Source organism: Chelonia mydas, chromosome 5, assembly GCF_015237465.2.
Source record: "Chelonia mydas isolate rCheMyd1 chromosome 5, rCheMyd1.pri.v2, whole genome shotgun sequence".
NCBI lineage: Eukaryota > Metazoa > Chordata > Testudines > Cheloniidae > Chelonia > Chelonia mydas.
Window position 1 is genome coordinate 46,885,326 of NC_051245.2, and position 14,088 is coordinate 46,899,413.

General features: G+C 43.8%; 1 protein-coding gene across 4 annotated transcripts in view; it reads right to left on the bottom strand.

Moving 5' to 3' along the window:
• HMGCR (3-hydroxy-3-methylglutaryl-CoA reductase) overlaps positions 1-9,779 on the bottom strand; it is a 32,190-nt gene extending 22,411 nt beyond the window's left edge. Inside the window, exons 1-3 of one of the 4 annotated variants that reach the window (XM_007064499.4) lie at positions 9,522-9,779; positions 1,695-1,881; positions 1,103-1,214 (exon numbers count right to left, since the gene is read on the bottom strand). In XM_007064499.4, the coding sequence (XP_007064561.2) occupies positions 1,103-1,214; positions 1,695-1,881; positions 9,522-9,769 (547 nt within the window). In that variant the 5' untranslated portion in view covers positions 9,770-9,779. Of the gene's footprint in view, positions 1-1,102; positions 1,215-1,694; positions 1,882-9,357 lie in introns of all 4 variants that reach the window. The other 3 variants (XM_027826891.3, XM_043546617.1, XM_027826890.3) reach the window with 3 other exon arrangements.
• Between the last annotated feature and the right edge of the window lie 4,309 nt (positions 9,780-14,088).

Genomic DNA, 14,088 nt, shown 5'->3' on the forward strand with positions numbered 1-14,088 from the left:
GAAGATGGTTAGCTTTGCTTCAGCTTTTCAAAGTGTATTTTCTTAGGATAAGTTTTCACTGTTAATACTCTGGGTTTGTCTTTTCTAAAAGATGTTTCAAGTTCTAGGATTTAGCCCTGGACCACATTTTAATCTAATTTCTGATTTCTACTATTCCTCAATCATTGAAATAATGTTTGAAGATAATTGTGAAATTGCAAGTTTAAATTCCTTCTGAATTAATACATAAGCCAAAAGAGCTTTAAAATACAGATTTAAATTGTTAACCATCATTTCCGGATTGAATTAAATATAGCTTGTTTTTAATTAACTAATTACAGAGTTAAGAAATTACCAAGGGGATAAACATATAAACAAAATCCAGTTTGAAAATTCTTATGGTTGTATGATGAGGGGAGAAAAGGCAATGGATGGGGGCTGGAGTTCAGTCTAAGGGAAATGTATTTGACTTTGGTTAGTTTTGGTACACACTAGTCTTTTTGGCCCTTTAATAAGAACATTTGAAAAAACATGCTCTTTGGAGAAGTTCCTCCTCTTTTCTTCGCAAATTTCAATTATTTTTTGTCAATCTATGTGAAAATCACAAGCACGTGCAAAGTTCTGATGAACTGGGATTTAAATGTAAATACTCTTTTTTTTAAAAAAATTGTAAGATTCCCCAAAGAGAATCACAGTTTATGGTAATTCAAAAGTGAGATTAGTACTGCATTTTAACAAAATTAAAGATCCTGAGGAATCCAAGCCACAAATCTCCTGGTTACTCACTGGAAAAAGGCACTTCATGAGAAATCTGAGAGGATGATCTCACAGAAGTTATTTCAAGTTTTGTTAATACACACTTCAATAATTACATTTTTTTTAAAAAACAACAGTTATATACTCGCACCTCACTTCTGTCTTTCCAAACCTATGAGACAGTCAAAATTTTAATAAAGAATCATTTCACTTTTAAGCAGTACTGAAATGTTCATCTTGCTACCTGTTAGAGGGGCAGATTGATTCCATTATATATGTGACCATTTATATTCTAACATTCACTAACACTTTTCTCCAACTAAGAAACTAAGGTAACAAATAATAAATACAAAATAAGATACTCTACCCAAAATATATTTTGATCCAAGCTGCCTTAGATTCTGAAACTGGAAGTATATATAAAGGATTGCTATACAGCGCGTGATTGTCAGGATTATGATGTCGCTGCTCAGAACATCCTGTTTGAAATAAAGATGGCTTTAGTTGGCTCTTATATTAAAAACCAATGAATTTTTAACAATTAAAAGTACCATACATTTAAATTATTGAAGCTGTAAAATAAAAATGTGTAATTATTTTCTGAAAAATAAGTGACCATACTATATCATATTTTAAAATCTTTAAATATGCAAAAAATGTAAGTGTTAACGCCAAGAATTCCTAGTCCACCAAGTGTCTTATGATTAAGAGTTCAATTTAACAAAGACCTACTGTGTCACACTGTCTACTAATTGCTTATAGCTATACACATCCAAAATGGGGAAATTATGCAGACATTCCTTTCCATGGTGGCTAGCATGAGGCGAATTACTTCATTTCTAAAATTTTAGGCCATTTCCCTCCCTCTGCGCTTATTCTATGAGAAAAATCAGCATTTTAAGAGTATTTTCAGGGTTACATAGTAGATTAACTGTTTCAAAATAAATTTAACTTCTTACTTCTTCAAGTTTTGGGCATTCATAATTCCAGCCACAGATCTTATCATTGCCAGTGAACATCTTCATGGACATCATACAGATGGTGAGAGTCACAGTCCCAACAATGACTTCCCATGGATGAGAGGCTACAAAAAGGCCATGCATTCGAAAGAGTCTCGACAGCATTTTCAAGTTTGTTTTTCTACACCTAGAACATGCAACAAAAGAAAATTTAGTGTAATTAAGTGAAACACTTCAAAAAGTGGAAAAAGAATGAACATTGTATAATTTCCTCTAAGCTACTACTTCTCATCAAGTCTGTATGTTTTAAGACATTACGGAATCCATCTCCAAATATGTATTTGCCTCTCCTGTTCTGAAAAAAATCTTCTAATCTATCTGCTTCTCCAGATTCCTCAAAACCTGAAAAAAGTCAGCTTTCCACCTCGCCAGCAAGCACTCCATTGCCTTTTTTTTCCTCAGAGATCTACTCAAAGCCCCCAGATTTCTTCTTTTCCAATCTTACTTTTGTATTCTTCCATCCACTGAAACCCATTTACAAATTTTACCAACCTCTTACCTCTGGCCAGTTCTACTCTATCCTTGTTCTCTTTGACCTGACCTCTGACCTTGTCAACTGCTTCATCCTCCACATACTCTCCTCAATGGCCTTCAGTGACTTTGAACTCTCCAGACGGTGCCTATATTTTAGGTTTTTTGCTAGTAATGGTTGGAGTTGGTGTTAAAAAACACTGGTGTTTGAGCTATACTACATCATCTAACCCTGTGTAATAAATGCTGTGATCAAAATGCAACCTGCCATTCCATGTTAGCACTGCCACTAGTGGTACTGTAGCAGTGGGAGATTTTCACAAAAAGCTCAGCGTAGATGAGGCCTCAGATTCTTATCTCAATGACCTCTCTTTCAATATTTCTTGGGGGGAACTGCATCTTCTCTTAAAACCTCAACTTTTTCTTTTATCTATTATCTTTTATATTATCTTTATTATCTATTATCTTTATACTCATCACTACTAAATCTACCTCTCTATCCTGATTTTTCACCCTCTCTCCATTTCTGCATCTCCATCAGCAGCTCAAACATCCCCTGGACACCTTATAGACACCTCAAATCTGAGGGTAACTTTCCTCCTCACCCTCCTCCTCTGGCTCACTTCTCTACCAATGTTGACAACTCGCACCATCCTCCACAGCACGCAATTGAAGCCATTTTGACTTTTCTTTCTTTCTTTCTTCCTCTGTATTCAGGCCCTTACCAAATAGTGCACCTTCCTTCTCTATAAATCCCACTAAAAATTGATCCTTTTCTTTTAATTCCTTCTATTAATCCTTAATCGTCTTCATCTCAACTACACTAATTCCCCTCTAGCCTACCTGCCTCTCACCTTGCCTATCACTTCAAACCATCCAAATTGCTGCTGTGAAGGTTATTTTCCTCTCATACTACTCTGACTCTTGTTTTTGCCACATCTCTCAATATCCATTACTAGCTTCCAAACCAAATTCAAGGCACTATTTCTTCTTTCATCTAAAAATATTAATCCCCTTCCACAACCAATATTCTGCCCAAGCTTTTCCAGTATCCTTTACCTCTTTCACAATCTTATTTTTCAGTGCTGCCTTTCATCATCCGATGAAGTGAGCTGTAGCTCACGAAAGCTCATGCTCAAATAAACTGGTTAGTCTCTAAGGTGCCACAAGTACTCCTTTTCTTTTTTCATCATCCTATTATTCTTTTAACACTCCTAGTTAACATTCACCAAGAGGCCCACCTATTCTGTAAATCCTTCCACTATGAAAACCACACCCCACCTTCTTTGCTGTTTCTTGTACTTTTTGATTCTAAGCTCTTCAGGGATGTTTACCCCCTGTTTAAGGTTACATAGTTAGAACTAGAATTTCATTGCACCTTCGGGCTGTTACTGTGACAAGTACTACTGGAGTTTGTGGCTTATTTTTCCATGACATTAAGTCAATTAATTTTAAATATCTAAGATGAATTTTTTTAAAATACTTGAAACCTTAAAGTTAATCAGTACTTAGATTCTAAGATCACTAGGCCAGGGGACATCTTTTCATTATGTGACTCTGGGGACCCAACTGCGGATTGGGGCCTCTAAGCATTTCCATAACACAAATGATTAAAAAAAAAACACATTAACAGAAATTAGAAGTAGCAACTGTCCCCCTTCAGGGAAGTGATATGCCTTCTTCTCAAAACACATCTTCTCAGACACCAGAAATGCTGCAGTCACTCAACAGGGAGGCATAAACCAGCCTGCAAAAATGCTTATCTACAGGCTGAAGAGGTGAGGGCCTCAGCAGCTGGCAGAGTCTTTTTCTGTCCAAGTGCACCACTTTAATCACAGGGGTGGGTTCTAGCACCACAATATTTTTCTTCATCCTCCCGCAGAGACAGAGGACTTTGCAGCATTTCCTGTGAGTTAAGGATTGTTAATTATGCATGAGCTCTGCTCGTATTTATATATCTACATTTATATATCCACGAATACTTGGGGGGGGGGGGGGCCAGCAAACGTGGACAAGGAGCCTGTCCCTTCCTGTTGCTTCTCTCTTCCATTTCCCTTCAACTGAACACTTGCTGGCCTTTATAATCATTTAGGGTGTGATCCACAAAGGAATATAGGCATTCCAATGCTGAGCATAATGGCGCCTAATATTTAGGAGCCTAGAAAATCACAGGAACAACACTGAGATCCAAAAAGCCACTTTAGGCACATAGGGGAGAGAGAGATGTCTTAAAATACAATCCAAAAAAGCCACAAGCAAGGCAAAGAGCCGCCTAAGCTAGCCAAAAGCAAGAGGGGTGCTAAGCCCCGGCCCTCTCTCACAGATAGGTGTCTAAGTCTGGGCTGTAGAGAGAAGCCTATCTCTGCTTAGCAATCCACCCACAGGCACGTCTTTGCTGGAGTCAGGAGCCTAAGGCATTTCTTGCAGGAATGAGTTAGGTACCTGACTCACACCATGCAAAACAGCCAGAGGAGGTGGTGGTGCCTGTCCTCACCCCCGGCCTTCAGCATGTAGCATTTAGGCTAGTGGTTAAAGCATCTGCCTGAGACATGGGTGACTCAGATTCAATTTCCCCTCTCTACTAATGAGGGAAAAACAATTTGAACAGGTGTCTTCCCACCTCTCAGGAGAGTACTCTAACCACTGAGCTGTGAGCTTTCCAATGTGGAGCTCCTTCAGTCCCTCCTGTTGAAGTTGTTCCACTGTGGCTAAATAATGAAAGAGTGCTTGGAGCAGGAGGACTGGAGCCAGGGTCTCCCATCTCTAAGAAGGGTGCCCTAACCACCCGACTAGAGTCATTCTCTCTCTGGTGCAATTGTTTATATATTTATCCAAATGGAACAGCTTCAACAGGAATGAGGGAACCTACTGGACTGGGTACCCATCATTTGATCTTTGCAATCTGGCTATGTTTCAGATTGCATTTTCTGGTTAAGAGTACTTCTTCCCAACCCCCAATTACCTTCTAGGTTTTGGGGAGGCTACCATAGGATTTTTTTTTGTTTGTATTAGTTGGATTGTATTTTTAATATACGGCAAAGGCACCTAGAATCTTTCGTATTTTGCACAGGTGCTCTTTAATGTCTTGTATAAATTTAAATAATAACTGATACTTTATTGTTTGTAGAGTATTGCACTTGGTCACTACTTCATAGACTGATGAGTAGCAGACTGTTCCCCATCATTTCAAGAAAATCAAGCTTCTACAATAATCCAATAAATTTTCTAATTCTGGAAAACTATAGTTCTGAAGCTGGTTTAAATCAAATACGTTTAATGATTCCGTAAAGACTATTGATGAGATTTGAAATATTTGTAGAGATGTTTTTGCAATTCTAGTTTTCAAAAGGTGGGATTCAAAACCATGTATTTGTTGGCTTAATTGTTTGTCAGGAAGCCTTGATTGTGTTGAAAATAATAAAGTTGGCTATGGGTGAATAGGGCAGGCAAGAAGGTGATAGATTTCTAAGGTTTCTATTTTTCAACACCATCTAAAAATGTAGCAGAAACCAAGAAAACTCAAACTGAAATTTATAGTAAACATTAGTGTATCTTCTTATTTTTAAAATCATGTCTTGCTAATTTCAAGCCACAAATCAGTGTAACTATGCAAATTTCTTAAAGCAAATTAATAATGTAATTCAATATCTTGACACCATCTAAAATGTCAATTATTTTAAATAAAGATAAAACAAGTAGCATATTTTTATGAATGCTGCTGCATTCAGCCATGTTAGAACTCCATTAGCTAACAATGCTATGACAAGATGTCTTTAGGTTATGAACAGGAGCCCATCACTGGCTGATGCAATCATTTGTATGCAGGATTGGCAATGAGGCACCTTGTGTTTATTATCAATAATTAATTGTACAATAGTAACAAATACTAGATATTTTGCATGATTTAGTTTCCCAGTCAAATAAATCATTTCATTTTTTTTCTTAACAGATTTTAGTGAGATCACTTACATTTGATAACACAAACACCTGTTCAGGTTTTGCTCTTAAGTGTCTGAAATAGCATCTGAAGTGAAATTTACTTTGGAAAACCTTACATTAATGTCACTTTATTTGCTCAGAACAGTAGAAGTGCTTTAAAGTGTTGATGGGAATGAGGTTCAGGAATGTTGCTAGCCTTGATTACTTTGGAGAACAGAGGTGAAATCTTGACTGGTAAAGTAACTAAGAATTTTGCCATTGATTTCAGTGATGCAAGGATTCCACCCCAGCAGCCCGGAGATCACAACATTCTGCAACATTTTTACTATTTAACAGAAAAATTATAATACCATTAAATTATTCTGGCCATTTCAAACTCATTATTTGTTAGCATTAAGATGTTCCTATGTTTATTTTGAATTTTTAATTACAAATACATCTTGCTTGTTATAAGGGAAGCTATTCAACTATTGCAAACACTTTATAGAATTGCATAATAAGAATATTGCTTTACAATGTAGTACAGACATTCATATGAACAGAAAGGTGGAAACTATGAGAAGATGAAGCAGAACAAAATAAAAAATAGCAGTAAAAATGTAAGGAAATGTTCTGTTAGCAAACAGAATGATGCATTAATGGTGAGGCATGTTTTCCTTTTACAAAAGCCTTGTTGACTCTTCCCCAGAAAAATTTTACTGTAGTTTCCACCAATTTGCCTGGTACTAAAGTTAAGCTTACTGGCTTGTAATTGCCAGGACTGCCTCTGGACCTTTTTTAAAAATCGGAGTTACATTAGCTATCCTCCAGTCATTCGGTAAAGAGGCTGATTTAAGTGATAGGTTTCATACCACAGTTAGTATTTCTGCAATTTCATAGTTGAGTTCCTTCAGTACTTTTGGGTGAATACCATCTGATTCTGGTGACTTATTACTATTTATCAATTTGTTCCAAAACCTCCTCTATTGATACTTCAATCTGGAACAGTTCTTCATATTTGACATTTAAAAAGAATAGCTCGTGAGGTAGGAATCTCCCTCACATCCTCTGAAGTAAAGACCAATGCAAAGAATTCATTTTGCTTCTCTGCAACAGCCTTTTCTTCCTTGAGTGCTCCTTTAGCACCTCAGTCAAGTCGTCCCTGCCTGTTTGGCAGGCTTCCTGCTTCTGAAGTACTTAAATTTGTTGCTGTTAGTTTTTGTGTCTCATGATAGTTGCTCTTCAAATTCTTTTTTGGCTTGTTTAACTATACTTTTATACTTGGCTTGCCAAGAGTTTATGTTCCTTTCTCAGTACGATTCGACCTTCAATTTGTATAGGTTATCTTTTTGCCTCTAACCGCCTCTTTTACTTATTTACCCATGGTGGCATTTTTTGGCCCTCTATTTTTTTTTCTTTTTTCTTTCTGGGGTACACATTTAATTTGAGCCTCTATTATGGTGTTTTCAAAAAGTTTCCAAACAGCTTGCAGGCATTTCACTCTTGTGACTTTTCCTTTTATTTTCCATTTAATTAGCCTTCTCATTTCTGTGTAGCTCCTCTTTTGAAAGTTAAATGCTACTGTAGTGGGCTTCTTTGGTATCTCCTCTCCTCGAGTAATGTTAAATTTAATTACACTTTGGTCACTATTACCAACTGGTTTAGCCACATTCACCTCCTTTTTTAAGCACCATCCTGGGGCCTGCATATAAGATGAACATACTGTGTTTGATACAGTTTCTGAGCGGAAGGCCTCCTACCTTTCAGGAATGATGTAAACAGTAGAGTTGCAACACCAACTAATTCATGCTCTTCCAAAAATGCAACTGGAGCCAACTGTCCCAAACCACAAAAAGTGCTAGGCAGTTGTTGTGGCATTCCAAGGATATAATTTTCTATTAATCCCACTGTTCTGAGATTCAGCAATATGATCTGGTTAGCTTTAAAACAGTCATACTCTGAGTTATCTCACAAACCTTAGGGCAACTCTCTGCAGTGCTCTGTCTCTTGCTATTTGACTTGGGAGGCACTAGCTTTATTATGAGAAAGCCTGTGGTACAACTAGGGTGACCAGATAGCAAGTGTAAAAAATCAGGACGGGGTGGGGGATAATAGGTGCCTATATAAGAAAAAGCCCCCAAAATCGGGACTGTCCCTATAAAATCAGGACATCTGGTCACCCAAGGTACAACTCATTGAGTTACAGAGGCAAGTTCCCAAGGAAATCCTTTCCAGTCCTTCTTAGTTAAAAAGATGGTTGACACAGTATGGATGTGTTCAGCGTGGGTCCCCACCACCAGTAAAAAAAAATATCACCGAGTTTCAGGAGCAGCCCATCAATTTTAAAAAAACGAGGCGTACTTGTGGCACCTTAGAGACTAACAAATTTATTTGGGCATAAGCTTTCGTGAGCTACAGCTCACTTCATCGGAAGCCACGAGTACTCCTTTTCTTTTTTCATCAATTTTAAGTATGCAAAAATTCCTTGTAGCCAGCCATACCCACTAAACGGGCACAAAGCAGAGAAACATTATTTGATGTGTTGGAAATTAATACAGATGCAGGGGTGGAGCTTTCCCACAGTACCACCACTTCAGTATACAAAAGTGTTATTTATCTTACTGGAGAAATCTACAGCCGGGAAAGCAGGTGCCGCCCAATGGCTCCCCCTTAGCTCCGTGCGCTGCATTTCTGTATGACATGATGCGCTCCCGGGAGAGGGTCCCTCGGGGTAAGCAATGGGCACCCGGGCTGGGGCGGAGTCACACAGGGGCTCGCTGTACAGTCAGCGGGGGTGATGCCTCAATTCCCCTGGGCACCCGGGGCAGGCGCGTGCCAGCGATACGGTTTCCCCATTTCCCCACCTCCCCCCGCAAAAAACGCAACAAGCGACGTGACTGCTCCGGGTTTGGGAGCTGGCCCGAGCCCGCGCCGCGCCGGCAGGGGCCGGTGTGCCAGCGGCACGTTATGGCCTCTCTCCCCCGTGCCCCACAGCCCGGGACACCTCTCTCCGCCCGGCTACTTAGAACGATCGCGCCCCAGAGGCTCCGGTGGGACCATCCCTGCGGCGCTGCCCAGGGCACTGCAGCGCGCCGGAGGGCGGGGCGGGCACGTCGGGGGATCGAGCAGCTGTAGCCTATGGGTGCTTCCCCCATTATCCAGCCGCCCCAGACTCCGGGGGGACCAAACACTAGCGGGGACAGGACCCACTCACCGCAGCCGGTCTTTCAGGACCTCTAAGTCAGGCCCAGACGACCGCGGTCCCCCGGCGCGGAAGGGCCAGTGTCGTAAAAAGGCCAGTCCTCACCCCGCCTGATGGAAATTCTGACCCGTCTCCCCGCTCACCGCCCCGCAAGCCCCCGCGATCGCTGGACGTGCCTGCTGGAGCTCGCACTTGCAGCTGCTGCCCTCCTCTTTCGTCTCGCGCGGCGCGCCGCAGCAGACTGAGAAAGCCGCGCGCGCAGCGACAAGGACAACCCCAGCGCGCGACACCCTGGCCGCCGCCATCGCCCGATCGCACAACCAATGGCGGGCGCCCGACACGACGCGTCACTCGCCCGTTGCCTTAGCAACCGGCCAGCGAAGCTGCCCAACGCGAGACGGATCAGGAGGGGAGAACGCGCCATCTCGCCACGGGCGGACGGCCAATGGGCCGTTGTGCTGCCCCTTAAGCACTCTCTCATTGGTCGGCAGACTGGGTTTATTTGCATATGGCCATCTAGAGAGCGACTGCGACGGGCTGTCCAGACCTGTAGAGCTCTCACCGTGGCGCAGGGAGGCGGGGCTATCTCCCTCCTGCTGTGGGGAGAGCGAAGGGCGGGGCCCTACTCCGATTTCTTCCCCACCTGGGTCCCGCTTCCCCCGGCCTGAATAACGGCCCCTCGGCGCGCACCTGCCCGGGCACCGCTGCCCCGTGCCAGGCTGAGCCGCTCCTGCCAGCGCCGCCGTACTGGGGGCGTGGTGCCGGAGCGGTCTGGCCCGGCCTCCTCCCGGCGGGTACTAGCGGCTGTCGGGGCAAACTCCCGCAGGGCTACGCGGCCCCGGGTCCGCACCGACGTTGCATCAGCCCCTCAGGCCGCCGGTCCCGAGGTGACCTGGCCTCGGGGTTCTGCTTCGCGGGCGCCTGCCGGTCGCCTCGCGGTCCCAGGTCGCTGTGCCGCCCCTCGAGCACCAGGCTTGGCCTGGCATCCCGGGCGTCTGCCGCACCAGCTAATGCCCGCTTCCCCCACTGAGCTGTGCGCTCTCCGCTCTCCCCCGGGGGAGCCAGTGCGGGCTGCTCGGGTGCTCCCTTTTGTCAGTTACAACACGCTGGTCTATAACTTCTGCTGCCTCTGACTTGTTCCAACTTTGCATAGCCCCTCTGAGGCACGAGCTAAAGTGTTGCCATCTGATTACCGCAGTGGTCCGTCCAGTACAGTGTGCTGCTCCTGGTAGCATCAGCTGCCAGATGATTTAAGGGCAAGATGCAAGAAACCCCATAATGCACAATTATGGAAAGGTTTCAGAGTAGCCGCGGTGTTAGTCTGTATTCACAAAAAGAAAAGGAGTACTTGGGGCACCTTAGAGACTAACAAATTTATTTGAGCATAAGCTTTCGTGAGCTACAGCTCATTTCATCGTTTATTTGAGCATAAGCTTTTGTGAGCTACAGCTCACTTCATTGGATGAAGTGAGCTGTAGCTCACGAAAGCTTATGCTCAAATAAATTTGTTAAGTCTCTAAGGTGCCACAAGTACTCCTTTTCTAATTATGGAATAATCTCCCTGAAGAAAAGGTTTTGTCTGGCCCTAATAGTGTTTGGTCTATGCCTTGAAGTATGCAATCAATGTTTTTTGAAAATCCTATGTGATGTAACTGTGGATGTTCCCAAAACCCATATAACTGTCATCCCTTTTAGAATCGTACTAAATTCTTGCCCTCTCTGATATCTTGTGGCAATCAATTGAACAGGTTAACTATGTGATGTATAAAAAGTATTTTATCAGTTTTAAATTTGTTGCTTTTCATGTTCTTGCACTAAGAGGGCAAACAGGGGTGCCAGATAAACCTGGTCTTTCCCATTCTTTTTGTTGTATACTTCTGTCCTGTCCTTTTGGATTTGTTTAGTTCATGGAGGAGACAATCTTATTGTTTTCAGTCTCTCCTCAGACAGAAATCACCCATCTCTGAACCTCTTCTGTTTTTGTTACATGTGATTTGAGATATGATGTTTGATGTTTGTCCATTGCTGCCTCATTCATTACAGCATTGAAATTTGTTGGTCATTGTTTCTACGTCTTCCTCTAGAGCAAGCAGCGGGACAAATTTTCCACCAATCTTGCTTGGAATGACGGCAATGTTTCGGTCTCTGAGTCTTTCTAAGTCAAACTTGGTTCTGGTGAACTCTGGCCTGACGACTTTCCTTAGCTGCAGCCAAAAATGTAGCATCACAAGGTCTTGTTCACTTCCAATATTAGCACCGGGGAAGCTCCTTGTTTTAGCTCTGTTAATCCCAGAACGAAATCGGTTTTGCACCATGACATAGTCAATCTGGCTGTGATATAGATCATTAGTTGTGGGCCATGTTGATCGTCTGGATGCTTTATGTGCTCCAATGTGTTTGCAAAAACCATATTGTTATAGCTGGCAAACTCCAAAAGTCTCAATCCTCTCTCATTGGTTACCGCATTACAGAAATGGCCACAATAATCTTGCCAATCTCCCTGTGCATCAATACCTACTTTAGTATTCCAATCTCCTTGTACAATCGAGATATCTTTCTTGTGTACCTTATCGATGATGTCTTGGAGCTGATTCTAAAAATCTTCAATTTGCTCATCGTCATAGTCTGTTGTAGGGGTGTAGACTTGTACCACTGTGATATTAAATGGTACTGCCTTTAGATGGAGGGAAATAAGCCTGCTGGTCATTGAGTGGCATCCTAATACTGAATTCTTGATACCTTTATGCACAAGACATCCTACGCCATTGACATGTTTGTCCTCTCCATTGCAATAGAGCATATGGCCTTCTTCTATTAGTACCTCTCCAAAGTTCTTCCATCTGACCTCAGAGATTCCTAGGAGGTGCCAAGTGTATTGTTCCATTTTGTATGTGAGTTCTTTCAACCTCCCAGTTTGTTTCAATGTCCTTACATTCCATGTGGCTATGGTGATGTTATCTCTTCCACGGATCCTCTTTGTTGGGATTACACTAGTAATATACTTGTTGTGTCTCCCCTGGTGGGAGATGGATTGCGCCGTCATTATTAACCCGGGCTGCGATCAATCTGATATGGCCATCGTTGACTTGCTCATCATATGGTATGTCTTGGGAAAATTTCTAACCTGGTAGAGCCCATCCCTTTCCAGGCAGCTCCCTTTTAGTCGCCTCCTATGACATGCAGGAGGAGCAGTGGGCCTATTCTGTCCCCGGACCCACAGGGGACAGATGGGAAACGTAAAAAGACAAAACCATGGGTCACAAATGAAATACTACAAATGTGTGACATTAGAAGATGACTTAAGAGAGAAAAGAACAGCACTAAGGGAGCTGATAAATACAGAGCAATTGGCAGAAAGACCAAGAAAGGAATGAAGGTGGCTAAGAGATATGTGTAGGATTCATACAAGGTTCATGCACTTGGCAACATTCAGGGCACACCCAGAGTGTTGTGTAGGAGCAGTGCACACATGGCTCCTCTCAAGGGCATGAACCTTAGAATCTTGCCCAGATGACATGAACCGTGGGAAGCCTCCCAGGACTGGGCTCAAGGCCCGAGAGCCAGGAATGCGGTAGATAGAAATTGGTAAATAAGAATGTTAAACAAAGCCAGTGTATTCCTTTTATCTGTTGGAGAATGTAATGCGCGGGGGGAGAGAAAGAAGAAAGGAGAGGGTGGAAAGCTGACAGGACCAGTCCGTTGGCAGACCAGCCTGCTTGCTTGCTTGCTTAAAGCTTTGTGCTGTCTTGTCATTGAACCGCAACAACTGGTGCCCAAACGTGGGGCCCTCAGCACTCACCTCGCCCGGCAAGGGTTTCAGACGCGTCACTCATCCGCTTCGCGGATCCCGGTGAGTATTTTTCGTTGTGGTAAGTATGGGACGCTCCCTCTCTGCTTTGCAAGTGCAACACCGTAATGAGCTACAGTATTTGCTGCATAAGGCTCAGCATGACTGCCCCACTCGAGAACTCACTCTCCTGCTACAGGAAGTGAGTGCCCAATGCCCGTGGTACCCTGAAGCCAGAACCCTTAAGCTAGCGGACTGGGAGCGGTTGGGCCAGACATTGCACAAAGAGCCTCGGGCGCCCGTGCAGGCTTTACATGCCTGGCACCTCTGCCGCGACGCGATACAGCGTGTCGCCTCGGAAAGGCCCTCCCTCGCGGGGCTGGTGATCTCGCCTCCTGCAGCCATCCCCCCTCCTGGCAATGCGACACAGCGTGTCGCCTCGGAAAGGCCCTCTCCCGCGCCAACAGAGGGGCTGCCGATCTCGCCATCCCCGTCCGCTCCTGCAGCCATCCCTCCCCCTGCTTCTCCCCCAGTGCCTCTATTACCACCGCCTCCCTTGCATTCCCCACCGGAGCCGGTGTGTGATCACCATCCCCCCGTGGGGCCCCATGCTCCGGGGCCCCCCGGGGGGTCGTCCGCGTCTGCTCAGGGGCTTTTGCTGGTGCAACAAATGGTTCACGCAGCGAAGACTTGCTCAGATATTACAGCAGAGGAGCTGGCTGATCTGGTCTTGGTTTGTCCGGTGACCTGGCAGGATGATGGCCAGGGCAACCAGGTTGCAAACTGGGTCAGTTTGCCCTACTCGGTGATCCGGGAGGTAAAGAAAGCGATTCGCGAGTTCGGCCTGACTAACGTGTATGTACGTGATCTCATTGAAGGGCTAGGTACTGGGTACACCCTGGTCCCTGAAGATTGGAAGGCGCTGTTGCGCATGATGCTGATGCCCAGTCAGTATG